Genomic DNA, 20,014 nt, shown 5'->3' with positions numbered 1-20,014 from the left:
GGTCATGTTCTCGCAGTGAGGACAAGACCCATCCACGAACGATGTCTCCGCGTGAGCAGCACCCAGACATGTAAGACAGCGATTGTGGCCATCAGAAGCGGAGAGAGATATCTACCGCAACTAGGAATAACACACAGATGGAAAGGCATCTTTAAAAAGACGTTCCGTGTGTGCCACTCTTTCAGAAAGAAAATATACTCTTTTTTTTTTTTAGAATATACTCTTTTAGTTGTTTCTGCCAAAGCACCCAGGGGCGTTCTCTGTAGTGCGCCGTAGAATCCAGCAGATGAGGTGAATGAACTTTCGCGGGTGAATTCAGCTTCAATGAATAGAACCGCTCGGCTCCGAATAGAAAATCTGAATGAGTGGTTGCATACCAGCTCCTTTTATACCCGTATGTCCAGGGGAGTGGCATGCAAATACCACTCGCCAATTTTCATTGGCCTTTTATCAAAGACCAGAGGTGTCTCAGGCTCCCAAGAGTGACCCCTAGTGTCACTACATCGACACAACGTTGAGTGAGTGACAGATAGGGAACTAAGCTATTACACTTTCACTTTGACGTCAGCACTTTCAGTTAATATGGACTTAAATTTTGATAATTTCCTCACACAAAGATATCATCGTATGGACTACTTTTTATGATACTTTTTTGAGGCTGTTGCGTCCTTGAAGCTTGAAAGCCTTAGTTCTTATTCAATGTAAATGCGTGACAAAAAATGACCAGAAAAGGTCTGAACAATTTCTTCTGCAGAAAACAAGATGCTGAGTGGCATGACAACAGGCTTTGCTGTCTCTAATGCAGTATTTAATTTACATTGAATCCAAGACTAAAGCCCCGTACACACACACATGCAGTCTCTGTACTGTGAAGTCTCCAGTGGGCTACTGTTGTTGCTCTGATGTTATTGGTGGACTTCAAAATATGATCACAGATGAGACATATTGCCAGTAAGGAATTCATTTTTTTTAATGCCTAAAATGAATATTCTGCAGTGGAGAGTGTAGTTATGTAAGCTACAGCAGTGCTCAGGGTATTAAATCATTAACCCGATATTGAACGATCTATCAATGTACGAAATCTATGAATCAAACTAACTGCCAACAATTTCTAAAACATCATTCTATATTGACAAAGAATCAGTTTTCTTGTTCCTAAAAATTAATGTTCTGCATATGAGAGTGTTTTAAAATGAATGAGATCTAGTTGCTGGAAGTCGCTGCATGCGTGTACGGGCTTAAAACTTAAAGGTGCTGTAAGCGATTTTAGACGTTCTGGAATTTCCACGAGACTGAGTTGTTTTATTAGACACGCCCCCTCTTTACCAAACACCGCCCTCCAAAGATAGTGTTGAGGCCGTCACCTTCTCACAGTTGCCAAACACACAAGTAGCAACATAGCGCTCTCAACTGACAACTGTTATGAGTCTGAATATGATATTTGACCTGAATTAACCGCTTTAACTACTTCACTATGAGAACGTGTAAATTATTGACAGGCAGAAAGCACATTAAAGTCTTCTGATTGGCTGATTAAATAATTTTTCTGCGGCTTACAGCACCTTTAAGCTTACATAAAGCTTACATAAAGCTTTAAAACTGTTTTTGTGCTGCCTTGATATTACCTTGTGGAAATGCAAACCTAGTTATTTTTCATCATTTCTTCCACTGTATTAGGCTCTTACCATATCTTGTTCATCATATCTTAAAATCTGGATTTGTTTTGTTCATGTTCAATCTCGACTGCTCTCCATTTCACCTCCCATTTTGTTCTTGTGTGGCAGCAGTGCTATGTTAGTCCATCATGGATGTATTCAGAATCTTTTACATTTAATTAGATAATGTCAGAGATTTCTATTTGTTTGTTTGGCTGGGTTTGCCCTTTTCGATTCAAACCATTTAGTCTCAAAAGAGGTCTCAAGCCACTACTGTGGCATCATGTTACATGGCTGGATCTTTCTTTTATCTCTCCATCTTTTGTTGATCACTGTAATTCAGGATAAAAATTGAAGAGGAGTATGCCAAGAACCTCTCCAAACTCTCACAGTTCCCTATGGCAGCACAAGAGGAAGGGTATGCAATGAGTCAAGACTACAATAAAGTTTAACACTTGCATTGAAATGTTAACTTTGTAAAATTTTAGCTTTGTAAAGAAATTCAAAGGCACAATTTATATTTGTCTACAAAACATTTAACAGTTAGCCTTTAGATCAAAAGGTTTTTAAGGTCATGAACATAAATTCAGTCAAGTGTGCCCATACTTTTGACTAGTAGTGTGTATGAACATTTTGTGGAAGAGTATGGTTGTTTGAACCATCCTAACTGGGTTCTGGTTTGATGTAGGACTCTTGGAGATGCTTGGGCTCAACTTAAGAAGAGTCTTGCTGATGAGGCCGAGGTCCATCTTAAGTTTTCTTCAAAGGTGGGCACATATCTATAATGGTATTTTGCAATAGAATAATATAAGATTCAGCCGGGATGACATACGATTGAATTATTGTTTCAAACTCTAGCATTGTCTTGGAAGATAAAGTATCCTGCCTTTATTTCATTTCGTTGCTGTGTTGAATAGCTTCCTCCTCAGAGATATAATTAGCTGCCTGTATGTAATGAGCTACACAGCTTCCCTCAGTCTGCTGTGATTTGTCTTTTTTTCACAGCTCTGTTTTCCCTCATTCACACAAGCATGCTCCATTTAGTGCCGGGGTGGGTGATTAATTACAGATAAATGGAGGTGATTCTGCAGCCTTATTCCCTCAGATCACGTATGATTTACTTTCCTCCTGAATCCCCACCCAGAGAACATCAGAATCTTTACTGATATGGAAACTTGCACCTGATCCAAATACAGCCCAAAGTTAAGAAACTAATTTCAGGCCCAGTCCAAATGATACAATATTTCTGAAAACATATCATTTTCTCTGCGTTTTGGCCTCCTATCCACACTTAAACAGCATTTTTGGTCACTGATAATTTAATTTGAATTCTACTTCCTTAAAGGTACACAACCAAGCATTTTTGTTTAAATTTTAATTTAATTTAATTTTTTAGTTTTTTATGTAATAAAAAAATGCTGTACCATTGAGGATATACCATTATTAACCTAACCCTACAGTAAACCTTGTGTGCTTTCAGTGATTTTACATCATTATTAACATTATTTAACAATTTTAAAGACTTTTTAGAAAGAAATTTTAGACTTCCATCATTCATCCTTGCGTGTTTACGTCATGTCCGTAAACAAAGAAAAGAATGTCCGACTGCAGATATGCTACTTATTTGTTTGACAGACATGTTTTTCGAATATATGTTTTGTAGGACTTTCCTCTTACTATCAGTTTTGATGTAGCAAGTCAGATCCGATATGATATGATAATTACAGGCAAGCATGGATAGAGAGCATAGAATTCTGCAATGTAACTTTAAAATCTAATTTGAATCACAATTCTGCATCCTGTTTGCCATCTTAATTGCAATTCAGTTTAAATATTCAGTGCCGTTATACCAGGAGGTGAAGGATATCTGGGACTGAGAGCTGTCCAAACTGAGTGTAACTGTCTTCTTAATTGATTTTGAGGGTTCTGTCTCTTAGCTTCAGAGTGAAGTAGAGAAGCCATTGCTGAACTTCAGAGGAGACAACTTTAAAAAAGACATGAAGAAATATGACCACCACATCGCTGACCTGAGGAAGCAGCTAGTCAGTCGGTATGCTGCAGTAGAGAAGGTATGGCTTTTATACAGTGTTGAACTCAAGTGTGGTGTGCGTCATTTTTTTTTGTTAAAATTAGGGCTGTCAATCAATTAAAAATGTACATGATATGCCGATTAATTAACCAAATTAATCATAATTAATCACATTCCAATATTTACTGCGAAAGGCCACTAAATGAAGGTAATTTAGAAAATAACAATTAAAATAATTATAAATGTAATATACTCACTGAACACTTTATTACGAACACCTGTACACCTACTTATTCATGCGACTATCTAATCAGCCAATCATGTGGCAGCAGTGCAATCCATCAAATCGTGCAGATCAGGAGCTTCTGTTAATGTTCACATCAACCATCAGAATTTTCACACACAGCAGTCTCTAGAGTTTACTCAGAATGGTGCCAAAAACAAAAAAACATCCAGTGAGCGGCAGTTCTGCGGATGGAAATACCTTGTTGATGAGAGAGTTCAACAGAGAATGGCCAGACTCGTTCAAGCTGACAGAAAAGTAACTCAGATAACCACTCTGTACAATTGTAGTGAGCAGAATAACATCTCAGAATGCACAACACAACGAACCTTGAGGCAGATGGTCTACAACAGCAGAAGACCACGTCGGGCACTTTATTAAGACCATAGTGTTCTTGATAATGTGCTCAGTGAGTATATATAATTATAATGTACTTCTTTTTGCTTTTGTTGGTTTGGCGAGGTGTGTTGCCTGTACAGTTGGAGTTCTGACTGCCCCCTACTGCATCAATACAACAAGTAAGCCAGGGGTGTCCAAACTTCGGCCCACGGGCCATCTGCGCCACGCCAACTGCTTTCATGCGGCCCACGAGATTTCTGAAATAGAACATGATTTGGCACGGTTTTGAGAAATTATATGAAAATCATATCATAGAATACTGGGTGTCGCTATCACGTACAGCCACATTTCACAGTGCATTTGTCTCCACTGATGCATTCTCTTTAGTTGCCACCAGCTTCATCCAATGGAATAGTTCAAGAGTTTGGAGAATGATGTATTTGTTATAGGACTGGTATCGGGTTAGATACATTGCTCGTACTCGTTCTTGATTAAAATGTCCCGATACTATGCATCGTACAGCTGAGTAGAGCTGCCATTGTGCATCGCGACCAGCCGTGCTAAGTTTATTGAGTGCGCACAGAAACGCTCGAGCTGAGCACACTCTCCTAGCATATCTTCTGCAGCACTGGGAAGTTTGTTCATTGTTGTGAATTGGTTCATTTTGATGTTTCATAGAAACAAGAAAAATGATTCACGGACTTCTCAGCACCATTTGAGAGTAAGGACATAAGAGAGAGTGCTCAAAACACTTGTGCATCGCACTTGCGTATCAACCAAATAAAGAGTGTGCAAACATTTTGATTAAATTAAAATTGTATTTGTAACACAAAGTAACAACAGAACAGAAACTATGATTGAATTACTAATAAATAAAGAATAATTTCTTATATCACATCATAGCAAGAAAATGTAAAATATTCTGATTATTATTATGCGTCATACACAAAACTCCTTGTGCTTTGCAGTGAAAAGCTCTTACCCAGTATAATATTTGTTACTGTACATTACTGCATGGTCAGAAAGTAACTTTTCCATTATGGTGCCAATAATTGCCCTATGGATATAATTTTTAGGGGCATTTTTATGTTTATGAGGGCATTTTTTCTAACAACAAAAAATGTACTGTGTCATTCTTTTATTCAAAACATATTTTGTGTGATAGTGTGTAATGTTACTCTTAAAGTAGAATTTTAGGAACTACATCAGATGGTATATACACTGGCGGCCAAAAGTTTGGAATAATGTATAGATTTTGCTGAAGACACTAAAAAAAAATGTTCAGAACTTCAAAGAGTTCTCATTAAAAACTCCTCCATGTGCAGCAATGACAGCTTTGCAGATTCTTGGCATTCTAGCTGTCAGTTTGTCCAGATACTCAAGTGATATTTCACCCCACACTTCCTGTAGCACTTGCCATAGATGTGGCTGTCTTGTCGGGCACTTCTCACGCACCTTACAGTCTAGCTGATCCCACAAAAGCTCAATGGGGTTAAGATCCATAACAGTCTTTTCCAATTATCTGTTGTCCAGTGTCTGTGTTTCTTTGCCCACTCTAACATTTTCTTTTTGTTTTTCTGTTTCAAAAGTGACTTTTTCTTTGCAATTCTTCCCATAAGGCCTGCACCCCTGAGTCTTCTCTTTACTGTTGTACATGAAACTGGTGTTGAGCGGGTAGAATTCAATGAAGCTGTCAGCTGAGGACATGTGAGGCGTCTATTTCTCAAACTAGAGACTCTGATGTACTAATCCTCTTGTTTAGTTGTACATCTGGCCTTCCACATCTCTTTCTGTCCTTGTTAGAGCCAGTTGTCCTTTGTCTTTGAAGACTGTAGTGTACACCTTTGTATGAAATCTTCAGTTTTTTTGGCAATTTCAAGTATTGTATAGCCTTCATTCCTCAAAACAATGATTGACTGACTAGAGATGAGTTTCTAGAGAAAGCTGTTTCTTTTGACCTAATATTGACCTTAAGACATGCCAGTCTATTGCATACTGTGGCAACTCAAAAACAAACACAGACAATGTTAAACTTCATTTGATGACCCAAACAGATTTCAACTGTGTTTGATATAATGGCAAGTGATTTTCTAGAACCAAATTAGCAATTTAGCATGATTACTCAAGGATAAGGTGTTGGAGTGATAGCTGCTGGAAATTTGGCCTGTCTAGATTTGATCAAAAATGACTTTTTTCAAATAGTGATGGTGCTGTTTTTTACATCAGTAATGTCCTGACTATACTTTGTGATCAGTTGAATGCCACTTTGGTGAATTAAAGTACCAATTTCCTTCCAAAACAGCAAAATCTGTACATTATTCCAAACTTTTGGCTGCCAGTGTGTGTGTGTATATATATATATATATATATATATATATATATATATATATATATATATATATATATATATAAACAGAAACCAGGGCATTTTTTTGCCCCCACATTTTGAACTTTAGGGTAATTATCATCACTTTTTGGGGGGAAATGTTTGGCCCAAGACCCCCTTAATTTATGACCCTGCATCAATGTTCTATTACAAGCGTTCTTGGTGAGAGAAATATCCTTTATTAACACATAATGTGATTAAAAATGGCCTAATATTAAGCATACCATATAAAGATGATGCAATAGTAGCATGACACCTAATTTCTTTTGCATCTGGCCCCCAGTAGAAAAAGTCTGGACACCCCTGAAGTAAGCCATTCGTGCATTGACTAATAAAAAGTGCGTTGACCTTTCAAATATGTCAACTTTTGATGTCAAAATGACGTGAGTTAGGGGCAGGACTACCTGCTTGTCTGAACAATGGCAGATGAGAATCGGTGGTTGGAGTTATTGGGAAACCTGTTTGGAAACATTATTTTTGCTATTCTATTTGGTGATGAAATACATTTAAAAAAACAACAACAACAAAAAACAATGAATGTTTTGTCTTGGTTTATGTTTAAGGTATTTGAAATATATCATATTGCTTATTGACTTTTGAATGTTCTAAAGTTCATTCTGAATCTATCCAGCATTTTATATTAAACTTTTCAAGTCTGTGTATGGCTAGAAGAAATGGCTTGAAAATGTTTTCCCTGCATCAGCAGGTTGTCCTATATAAATATAATTTTTCTGTCAACAAGCCTGTCCAAACATTTGCATTGACAGCAGATTGCTAGATGATAAGACAAATCACAGTGATGCCTTGTGTGATTCACTTGTTCGTCCAAATTATTAAACATCAGTAGTATAGACACCCGACTGCTGCTCATTTACAGTACATTTCACAAACTCACACAATCACAAAAAAGTCTACTTCTTTTACTGATTCTAAGTGGGCAGTTGGATTTGTTGTGTTGCTTTATGAGAGGCTGTGTTTTACAACCTCTGATACTCCCTATAAGCAAAAAGTTGCAACGGGCCCCAAACCACCAGGGGGCCTTCATGCTGTCAAAGATGTTAAAAGTAGCTTAATATTTGTCATGCAAACATAAACAGTTTTAAACTGAAACCAGATGTCGGCAACAGCTAATAAACGACAGTAATGGCATTTCGCAATAAATAATTCCATAAACAATTAATTAGCTTAGCTGTAAATCATTAGCCTAACTGAAAATAGATATTGTAGATATGTAGCCTTAAAATAGTATATTTTAAACATATTTAAGGTCAAGATTAAGATATTAAAATTATTTTAAAAGCTTATTTTTATATTTATATATAAAATTCAGCACCAATTTTGCAAATATGGTAACCTGCAGACTGTGCACTAATTAATAATGATAGATAAAATCTTAATTAATCTAGAAGAGTGACATGTGAAAGACCAAGTTTAAAGGTGCACTCAGTAATTTTTTCCTCATTAAAAAAGTTTAACTCCTAAAGACATGAGTTGTAATTTTGCAATATATGTAGGAAATCATGATCACTCACATTAAAATGAAGACTCCAGTCATATCAGTAACCTTATAAAAGCTGTTTTATTCTACATGGAGAGGGTCCGCACATGGGGGCTGCCATGTTAGAATCACATGACCAGCTGAATACTACTTGCTTAATCTCAGTAACTGTCCTGTTATTTGACACTTTCACTCATTGATTAAAGTAATCATGCTGACTGTGAATAATACATTTCTACAATGACGTCTGAAACTGAAAACTATTGATTTTAAATGATGCTGCATCCAAGCCGCTAGGTGCCAATGTGATTTAATATAATTTGTACAGCTCTTTTTACAGTACAAATTGCTTCAGTACTCTTAGTCTGACATTACCTGTTTGTGTTGTGTTTTGCAGGCACGGAAGGCTCTAGCAGACAGACAGAAGGATCTTGAGGTGAAAACCCAGCAGCTTGAGATCAAACTGAGCAACAAAACAGAGGAGGATATTAAGAAAGCCCGACGGAAATCTACACAAGCAGGTCAGATCATCAAGACCCACTTACTGTAATTGTGGAACTGCTTAAAAGTGATTAATTAAGAAAAGGTTAAAAATACACCTGACAAACAGCTTTCTGAAATCTAACTCAGAAACTAAATTCATAGTATTTTGGAATTTGGAGTGCATTCACAAGAGGATTTACAGACACAAAACAAGTTACAGTTTATAGGGATAATATTTTGGCCCTATAGGCATCGGAATCGTAAGGAATTGAAAGATTCCAATTCTTATTCCAGCTCCTTTTAACGATTCTGATTCCTTATCAGTTGAACTAACCCGTTATGAAGTTCAACAAAACATATTGATTGACTGCGTAAAAGATATTTCTCTCCAACTATCAGAATTGTCAAATCACAGCCGGTGCTCCAAACTCCTGGATGCTGTCCTCAACTTTTCTATAAGACTGACTTTATCAGAAGAGCTCTGGACTCCAGACTTCTGCCCTGTCATTCGTTTCAAAACCCTCCAGTTATTCTTTTCCAATTGGGATGACTTTGCAAGTGAAAGGAACCCTCCATAATCCAACGTCAGTGTTTTTTATGTCGAGTAAGGAACTTTTTGTGTCTTGAATGGGGCACAGATTGCCTGTCATTGTTATAGCGTGCTGAGGTTGTGGAGTTTGGGCTGTGTTTTTAAGCACGAAGGAAGAGTGGTATGACAAACAGGATGGGAGAAAACAGTACAGGCCAAGGGATGAAGAGGACTTTGGCTCAGCCCCAGGAGATGGTGTTTAAGAGAAGACTAGCCATATTGGTTCCAGACGGAGTTGGGAAAGGCATGGAGTAATTATCTATTTTTGCAGTGGAAAAAAATTGGACCCGTGGGAGCTGACGATGAGCATGCCAAGCCTCTAATTGCTCGGAACAACTACTGTCAATGCTGGATTTGTTTTGAGCTGGCAACTCACACATCCTAAATGTCCTGGCAACCTTCAGGTTCACATGCTCTGAATGGTAGGATCCATTGCAGGGACATTTCTTTCGACCTTTGAGGTTGGAGACAACCTCTTGGCCTGAGTGACTGGTGCATTATTGGTGTCTAATTCAATGCTTATAGAATGACACTGTCAACACAGAGTGCCAAATGGCAAGAACTAGCTCATGAACAGCCACTCATGGAAACTAAGAAGTTGCAAATGAAACCTATGAGCAATGCTGCTCTTCTGTGTATTGTAAATGAAGTTTTTTTATTTACTCATGATATTAAAACAACCTCATGAGGATGCATTTACTGTTACTTCTTATTTAATACTAATTTTCAATTTGTTCACCAATTAAAAAGTATTGCAATGGTTTTTGGGTGTGATATCATGGTAATTCCATTTTTTTTTTTTTTTTTTTTGGATATGTACATAAAGAATGTAAGAAAAGCATGTGGCTGGAAAGTTTCCCATGTTGTTCCTGCTGTGTGCATCTCACTGTTGAGAAGATTGCTAGCTTACTTCTTCGAAGTGCAACTATGATGCAAAAGGTCAACCTGAAACCATCAAAGTCACTTCCTCAGGTGACGTCCTTCCTTCAGCTATTCAATTAATCATGGTGTCATGTACAGTAGACATGGACAGAGAGATGAAGACTGTCACTCGACTACGCAAAAACCCGCACAGCTCGATTATAACTGCCAATGTAAACATACTCACTGATGTTGGTGCATGACACCGTGTTGTTTCCTCTTTACCACGTCAGTGGTGTTTATAATGTCGTGGCTGTCAAGCAGTTTGAGTAGAATCTTTAATGTCACTTTAAAGTAGAACATTCTCTGTAGAATTCAAATAAGACACACAAATTTAATGGTCTCAGCCACGATGTCAGGAGAAGCTCGATTGAATTTTTTCACTGCGCTATACCATGGTATAACCATCTGATACCATAACGCTACTGTACTTTTTTGCAAGGGTTTTGTAGCTATCAAGAATTCATTAGAAGTGTTCACAAAGGCAAGCATCACTGAGTGTGTTTACATGCACAAACTGAACTTGTTCCATTTAAAAAAAATAAAATACTGGAACCAAAAGATTTTCATGACTTTTGATTCCTTTAATGGTTTTCAAACCTGCATTCTTTCGCTGATCAGAGGGTGCATTTCCCAAAAAGCATCATTAGTCAACAATGGTCGCAAGTTCCATTGTTACCAACATAGTTCAACGTTTGGTGTCTCCCGGAACCTCTCCACCTGTGGTTAGAAGCATAGTCAATCCAATATTGGGATTTTATAAAAAAATCTGAATCTGAAGTCCTCAAAAGTACTCAAAGGAATCGTAATATTTAAAGATGTAAAGATTCAGAGTTGTTAAATTCCTTTTGATACCCATCCCTACTAAAAACCACTCAAAACACATTAGCAATTGCTTTGACCTGGCAGCCACCCACTATCCCAACTTTTGCAAGGTCAAGCAGCACTCACATTTTGTTACTGATAAGAATTTATCCACTTATAATAAGTAATTTGATAATTATGCTGTTGCAAGTGAATGGGAACAGGGCTTTAGAAACAAATTCAGCTTTGATTGTCTTTGTTTGCAGTATTCTAGATCTCTTTCAGTGCTTGACTGCTGTAGATTGTTTTTAATTGTGCTGCTGCCAAAATCTTTAGTGTTTTTCTCTGCATCTAAGCTCAGTAGAAAAACCCTGTATGATGTTATCTGTGCACCCCCCCCACCTTTCAGAAGCTCCCACGCACTGAGCATGTCTCAGTTCTCAGTATAAATCAATGGCCAAACATTAAACATGGGTCAAATGCCGCTTTCCTTTAAAGCCAGAAAATCATTTACATATAGATGGAGCAATCTTTCTTTTTTTTTTGCCCCAGAGTCAATATTCTCTCTTTCTACCTTCTTTTGCCTCAGATTACCTTTAATTATGTCATTATAAAGCAAAGTGTGAAAGCCAAGTATTATGAATAAAATCGTCATTTTTACTCTTAAGCATTTTGAGGTTGATTGACACAACTGTTCGTTACAGAAGGTATCCTAAATAGTAATAAATGAGCTTGTACTGCCCCCTGCTAGTAAAGAAAAGCACTGTGTCTTTGATATGTTACTGTGTACAGACTGTATCTGAATTTGATTTAAAATTATTGTCTCTGTGTTTTTATCTCAATAGGTGATGATCTGATGCGCTGTGTGGACCTTTACAATCAAGCTCAGTCAAAATGGTTTGAGGAGATGGTCACCACAAGCATGGTAATGTCAATGATTAGTGGCAATCATCTCACTGTTAATATTACTCACACTTAGGGTTAGGGGTTATTCAAAAAACATTTGATTTTCGACTGGCAGATGATAAATGGGCGATAAAATTGCCATACTCTTAGAGTTTACCATTCATTCTGTGTGCTTTCTTGACTGCAATACACAGACTGATTACAGTTCAGTGATTTCTCTGAGTTTGTGCTCTGAAGGAGTTGGAGAGACTGGAGGTAGAGCGAGTGGAGATGATACAGCAGCACCTGAGCCAGTACACCACGCTACGTCACGAAACAGACATGTTCAACCAAAGTGTGAGTAACAGCAGTATGTTCCTCTTAGTGACAGCTCAGCTTAACAAGGTTTAATCATCAAGTGCTGAAGGCTTTGCTTTGTATTCAGATATTATCTGTTATTGTCTGTGCTACATTTGAATGTCATCAAAGCAGTTTTATAAATGTCCTTTGTATGATCTGAGCATCTCATTTAATATATTTGGATGCAATGTGTTGGATGTGCGTTATGTGTAAACCCTGGAAGTTAGTTTTATAATGTTGTGGAGCTGGTTCATTCTCTTCCAACTGAGTTTCAGATATGGCTGTATTGAGGGGCTGCACCATGTTAGCCAATTATAACTGTGTACAGTATACAGTGGGTGTTTAAAGGAAGTGCTTAGGGCAAAACTGAGCATTTCAGACAGAGGGCCAGAGACGGGGTGGAAAATGATAATATATTACAAAATTATGACTGTTTTGGTGAAATAAAACTTTACTAACATTAGCAGTGGACCATAATACAGCAGTGGAAGATAATACAATTATATGTATGAGTATGAGTATGTCATGACCCCTTTAAACATTAGTAATGCTGCAAATTATTATTATTAATGGAGGAAATAACAATTTTAAGTGCAATTTTTTTTTTTTTTTTTTTTTTTTACAGTAGTAGTTACTCCATTCTACTCAGAAAATTATGTTTTACATATTTACATTTTTCTACAGTGACAATTTGGTATTCAGGAAACATTTATTTTTGTTAGAACAGCTAAAACAGTTGTGGTGCTCAATTAAGTATTTTACAATTCAGTGTCTGAAGTTTACAGTTGCTGAAGTACTGAGCACACTTGCATTACTTGCAAGTCACTTTTCCCTTTGCAAGTCAAATTTTGGTTTTAAAAATGGCAAAAAAAAAAAAAAAATAACCACTATATATTATTTTTAACTACTATGTATTAACATTAAAATACATACAATACAATGTACGTATTGTGTAACTACATGTTTTTCTGCAAAATTCTCACAAGATTCACATTTGCTGCTACTGAGGTTGAGGTACGGGCAGGTTTAGGGTCAGGGTTAGGCTTTAGGGTAAGGGTTGGGGTAGGGTTAGGTTTAAGGGTTAATTTATACAATGTAACTACAGATGTAATTAAATGCAGGTACTTACAATGTATGCAACAACATATAGGCTATGCAGATAATAAGTACATTGTATCAAATGCTTAGTTAAAAAGTTGTTAAAGACACCTAATATAAAGTGGTTCCAAAAAAATAATAATAAATAAATAAATAAATAAAAAAAGAATTCATCAGTCTGTTGTTCTTTTTAGAGATGACGGTTATTCCTTGCACTATTGTCTTAAAAGAAGAAATCAAACAGGATAGAGAGGGAAGTGGACAAAAGAACTTAAAAGTCTGAGTAGTAAATGAGTATTAAGGATGGATGAATACAGTTTTGAGGTGTTGAGCTGTTAGAAAAGCTTGGTTGGAAATCCATAAGAAGAGCCTTATAAGCCAAATCTTTGGGAAGTGCTGCAGAAAGCATGGAATGAAACTTGACTTGAAGATTTACAATAAACTACAATAAACTGCTAGAATGCCTGAGGTGTCATTGCTGCAAGTAAAAGATTTTTGGATGAACAGAATGTTTTAAAAACACAGCTTTTGTTTAAATAGAAATAGTCATTTTTGACATTATAAATTATATTACTGTCATTCTTGAACAATTTAAAGCATCCCCAGTGAATAAAATTATCATTTATTTTCACAAACAGTGTTTCCAAACTTTTGAAGGATAGCATAACTGCAGCTTGGTTTGATTTGTTTTATCTAATGTTTTGACATTCAAATGTGGCTTAAGTGTCCATGTCCATTTTTGGGCCCACTGTATGTGTTAATCTTATATACAACAGTTTTGCAAAGTAAAGATAAATGTCAATTATAATATCTACAATACCTTTAACCAGAAAAGTTCAAAGTTACTATGCAATAAATTATTAAAATTACACTCTAATATAATGAATACAAATGCTGCAAGTGAACAAGCTAACCTAGCTAGTTGCACCTACATTCAAATGAATACATTTTTCTTTTTAAGTTTTTGTTAAGACAATAGTAACTGCTATAACAGTTTATATTAGGGCTGTCAAATTAAGAAAAAAATGCACTTTCGAATGCTAAAACTGTGCATTCAAATTTTGGATGTGTGCCAAGAACTGACGATGACCTCAGATCGATCGCATTCTTGTGCTAACAAAGGCTAGACACAGCGCAACAAGTACAGTTTAACAGAAAGCAGGTGTCTCAATATGCTTTTAGACACAGCATCTAAAAAAAGTGCTCCTGCATGAGACGCTGAATAAACAAAAACAAAGGGAAAAAAAGATGCTAGTCTAGTGACGCAATTACATAGAAAAACAAATGGATGGTTGCAAAAGCTATCCGTGTGAACAGCCCCTCACAGTTGGTGGAGGTCTTTGGCCGTTGGGTCTTACTCTCTTATAAGCCTTTTTCAGATTAAGCAATGAGTTTTTTAAATGCTTTGTCAGGAAAGATGTTCAACTTGGAAATATATCTGTTTGAACAGCCCCTGGCCTGGGCTCATAGTCTGAGCCGCTTCACCACCGAGTTCAGCCGAATACCACTGCTATCTGGGAATATTGCTACCCTACATACAACTGTACTGAATAAAAACAATATGGTATTTCACTGTTATTGTGTAGTTTGTTAGTCTGGGGTAGTATAATGCGGCATCAGTGCAAGTTTAACACCATGTGAATTGTCTATTGAAGCATCCCCCATTTTACTTTTGACTTAACATTTGAGAATATGGACTGACTAGGGATGTGCAGCGAAGCCATTATCTGTATTTGTATCTGTCTCTGTATTCAGATAGAACCGGGTGTGGCTGGGGCTTAAACCGGAAGTACGTCAAAACTAAATGAAATGCCCATTTTTAAATGTTACATTTATAGATTCTATTAATAAAATATGCCTTGTATATGCCTTTTCATAATAATAGCCTAATAATAATAATAATAATAATAATAAGTATTATTATTATTATTATTATTATACAATTATTATTTTAAAAAATATATATTATTTTATTCTTTTTTTTCTTACCAGATGAAGCTGAATTTGTAGGCTACATTATCTGAAACAGAAACAGAATTTTTGTTTATCTGTGCATGTATAACAACATTATTCTGGAGGCAGGAGGTGTCAAGCAAAATGTGAAATGTCAAGCACACATTTTGCAGTGAATAATAAATACAAATTCAAACATTAAAATAAATTAAAATAAAATTAATATAGCCTACAAACAGGTGAAAATCCCATAAGTCTATCAGGAATTTTTACGATTAGACACCATTATTTAGTTACATAATAATAATGTTAAATTTATATTGCACCTTACCAGAGGTAGCACAGTTTAAAGAAGAAGAAAAAAAGACAAAGCATGTTTTAGTTTCTTCATTTTACATAAGGAGGAATATTCCTCATTGATGAATACTCTATAGAGGATTTAAACCTTTATGGAGCATTTTTTTTTTTTTTTTGGAATAAGGTCTTAAACTTAAATTTAATTGCTGATGTGGATATAAATATGGTCAACTTTAAGAGGCGGATAGTCGAGCTCCGACGTGAAATCATCACTTCAGGTCAGGAATTTAACATCGCGCTCAGGTTTAGGCTATAAATTAATACATGAGAATCACTTGTGAATCATGTGATACATTAACATAGACATTTCAAGAAGTGGAAAGTGGAAATGATGTCGTATCTTAGTTAATGTTACACTTGATAAGCTCCAGACGTGCACAATTAACAGAGACCGCAAATGGAGTCGAGAACGCGCCCATCCGATTTGAAATCACAACGTGCACATTTTCATTCATAAGGTTTACACTTTAGATATATTGTCTGCACAGATTCATAAATTTGTTGTAATTTTGTATACGTTTATTTAAAATGTCGCTTTATCTTTGTGCCTTGTTGGTTACTTTTAAAATTGATTCCACTACAGATTACAGAATGCATACTCTAAAATGTAATTTGTAACGTATTCTGTTAGATTACTCATCTTCAGTAATGTAATCTAAATACTTTGGATTACTTCTTTAGCACTGGCATATTTTTTTCACTTGTTATGACATATGAATGTAACACTTCATAAGAAAGTGTTTCACCGCTGTTCAAATGCACTTTGGATCACATTTATATGGATAATTTTTTTCCAACTGAAAGGACTAAATATTAAATGAAACAAATGACAATAAAATGCAAAGTAATCTCTTCAGTAATCAAAATACTTTTTGAATGTAACTGTATTCTAATTACCAATTATTTAAATTGTAACTGTAGTGGAATACAGTTACTTATATTTTGCATTTTAAATATGTAATCCCATTACACCCCAACCCTGTTTGTAGCCATGTTGTATGTGTGGATCTAATTGATCTAATTGATTCATGCAGACACCTCAGAAATGTTTCATGGCTTATAACAAAATAGAGAGTGTAAAATAGAGTGTAAGTGTAAACATCTGCTCAAGAGCGCTTGGGGTGTGCCAGTAAAAGCTGCAAACTGAACGGGAGACAAGCTGCCAACACTCGCAACTTCACATGCTCATACAGTACAAACAGAGTAACACTTAAGATCACTGTTAGCATGCTTTAACAGATGGAGCTCAAATGAGATGTCTGGCTTAAAGGACATGTTGTCCATGAAACTTCTAGTCAACAAATATATATATATATATATATATATATATATATATATATATATATATATATATATATATATATATATATAGCTCTGGAAAAAATTAAGAGACCACTGCAACATTATCATTTTCTCTGGATTTACTATTTTTAGGTATGTGTTTGAGTAAAATGAAAATTTTTGTTTTATTTTATAAAGTACTGACAACATTTCCTCCAAATTCCAAATAAAAATATTGTCATTTAGAGCATTTATTTGCAGAAAATGACAACTAACTGGTCGAAATAACAAAAAAGATGCCATGTTTTCAGATCTCGAATAATGCAAAGAAATCAAGTTCATGTTCATTTTTAAACAGTACAATACTAATGTTTTAACTTAGGAAGAGTTCAGAAATCAATATTTGGTGGAATAACCCTGATTTTCAATCACAGTTTTCATGCGTCTTGGCATGCTCTCCACCAGTCTTTCACATTGCTGTTGGGTGACTTTATGCCACTCCTGGCGCAAAAATTCAAGCAGCTCAGCTTTGTTTGATGGCTTGTTGCCATCCATCTTCCTCTTGATCACATTCCAGAGGTTTTCAATGGGGTTCAGGTCTGGAGATTGGGCTGGCCATGACAGGGTCTTGATCCAGTGCTCCTCCATCCACACCTTGATTGACCTGGCTGTGTGGCATGGAGCATTGTCCTGCTGGAAAAACCAATCGTCAGAGTTGAGGAACATTTTCAGAGCATTTTCATTTCTTCCAGGATAACATTGTACGTGGCTTGATTCATGCGTCCTTCACAAAGACGAATCTGCCAGCCTTGCCGAAGCACCCCCAGATCATCACCGATCCTCCAACAAATTTGGGAGAAATATTGTCAGTACTTTATAGAATAAAACAAAAATGTTCATTTTACTCAAACACATACCTAAAAATAGTAAATCCAGAGAAACTGATAATTTTGCAGTGGTCTCTTAATTTTATCTAGAGCTATATATATATATATATATATATATATATATATATATATATATATATATATATATATATATATATATTATTTATATTATTTATATTATTTACTTATTTAGCTTAAATGAAACTAAAAATGTGCATTTTTAGGCTGGCCCAGCTTATGCACATGCAGGTTCTAGATTAAAAAAACAGACAATGCCTCCATGAAAGGCGATTAGCTCTGTCAACTGAAAAGCAGGACTTGCATTCCTGCAGCCACCATATAGAGCATTGCAATTTTTTCTATTCAGTTTTCTACAATTAGTCTGTCTCATCTCCCTTATACTGTCCTGGCTGAAGTCAAGATATACTATGTGCAACAGTCCAGATTCAATATACACTGTCAAAGTAAATGTGTGCAGTTATTACCTTAAGGAGACATTTCTAAATGATTTGACTATGAAAATTAATTTTGTTGGTGTAATCTAATGTGTTCAGGTATAGTAGGGTCATTCTCAAGAAACAGTGCCAATTGTGTGCTATTATGTGTCCCCATGACTTACTGCTGATATAATTAAAGGGTTAGTTCCCAGATGTGTATGACTTTCTTTCTTCTGTTAAGGTTTTTAGAAGAATATTTCAGCTCTGTATGTCCATACAATGCAAGTGAATGGTGGCAAGAACTTTTAAGCTCCAAAAAATCACATAAAGGCAGTATAAAAGTAATCCATAAGACTCCAGTGGTTAAATCCATATCTTCAGAAGTGATATGATAGGTTTGGGTGAGAAACAGATCAATATTTAAGTCCTTTTTACTATAAATTCTCCTCCCTGCCCAGTAAGTGGCGATATTCATGAAGAATGTGAATTGCCAATGACAAAAGAAAAAGAATGTGAAAGTGAAAGTGGAGAGTTCTGAAAAAAAAGGACTTCAATATTGATCTTGCTTTTGAAGATATGGATTTAACAACTGGAGTCTTATGGATTAATTTTATGTTTCCTTTATGTGCTTTTTGGAGCTTTAAAGTTCTGATCACCATTCACTTGCTTTATATGGACTTACAGAGCTGAAATATTCTTCTAAAAATCTTTTGTGTTCAGCAGCAGAAAGAAAGTCATACACATCTGTGTTGGCATGAGGGTGAGTAAATAATGATAATTTAGATTTTTTTGTGAACTATCCCTTTAAGAAGATTCTGAACTTAGTCAAATTATTTGATAGATTTAACTCTGTTTAGTGTGTAATGCAAATGAACTTGATCAATAAACATTAATTTTACTTATAAATGTTTGTTTTTCATTGGAATATCAGTCAGTTTGCATGGCCCCAATCATCACCATTACATTTGAAATGGTTATACAGAATGTAAATAATAATAATAATTTAAAAAAAATTCTACCCATTTTATAGTAATTATTGTTATAATTGAAATTTAAATATACTTTCACTGACTGAGGATTCCTCGTTGGTCAGTCAGTCCACCCCAAAACATTTTGAATGTAACAAGATTGGCACAAAACATGTTTTGAAAGAGAAATGTCTTTGTTATTATTTTATTTTTTTGGTAAAGATACCTATATATGTTTTATGACAAGGGTCATGCTACTAGAATTTACTCTATCGTTATCTATTCAAATTATTAGTATATAAATTCTAAATTTAACACACTAAAATCATGTTAACACGCATATTGTTTAAGTCTTGTAGCTATACTTTTTAGCTATACTTTTTGGTCCCATTCACTTCCATTGTAAGTGCCTCACTGTAACCTCAATTTTTGCTTTTTGTTTTATTTTTCAAAGAAAAGGAGGGACAATTCGAAATAAACATTTGTGGTAATCTTCATTATACCATAAATGCTGTTGATTAAGCTTGTATTGAACCCAGAATATTCTTTTAAGATCAGAAGTATAGTACAGTACATAAATTACAGTAATAATTTAAGAATGGGCCATGGAAAAGCCCATACTTGTTGATCATTAACCTAAATACAGTATAACCGATTAATTGACCGATAGATTTAAAATAGATTTATAGAATATCAAAAAAAGTCTTATTCTTTTTGTAATGTTTAATGTGTGTGTTCATGTATTTCATGTCTTTTATTTTGTATTCTAATTCCTGTTTCATGTAATGTGTTCCCTAGTCA

The 20,014-nt window shown here is 35.5% G+C and overlaps 1 protein-coding gene across 6 annotated transcripts in view; it reads left to right on the top strand.

Moving 5' to 3' along the window:
• gas7a (growth arrest-specific 7a) overlaps positions 1–20,014 on the top strand; it is an 83,752-nt gene that overhangs the window by 59,896 nt on the left and 3,842 nt on the right. For all 6 annotated transcript variants that reach the window (XM_051716826.1, XM_051716825.1, XM_051716828.1 and 3 more), the window contains 6 exons: positions 1,999–2,073; positions 2,344–2,422; positions 3,593–3,724; positions 8,588–8,711; positions 11,833–11,912; positions 12,131–12,229. In XM_051716826.1, the coding sequence (XP_051572786.1) occupies positions 1,999–2,073; positions 2,344–2,422; positions 3,593–3,724; positions 8,588–8,711; positions 11,833–11,912; positions 12,131–12,229 (589 nt within the window). The remainder of the gene's footprint in view (positions 1–1,998; positions 2,074–2,343; positions 2,423–3,592; positions 3,725–8,587; positions 8,712–11,832; positions 11,913–12,130; positions 12,230–20,014) is intronic.

Source organism: Myxocyprinus asiaticus, chromosome 14 (assembly GCF_019703515.2).
Source record: "Myxocyprinus asiaticus isolate MX2 ecotype Aquarium Trade chromosome 14, UBuf_Myxa_2, whole genome shotgun sequence".
Lineage (NCBI taxonomy): Eukaryota > Metazoa > Chordata > Actinopteri > Cypriniformes > Catostomidae > Myxocyprinus > Myxocyprinus asiaticus.
The sequence above is the reverse complement of the archived record's forward strand: the minus strand, read 5'-3'. Positions and strand labels throughout refer to the sequence as shown.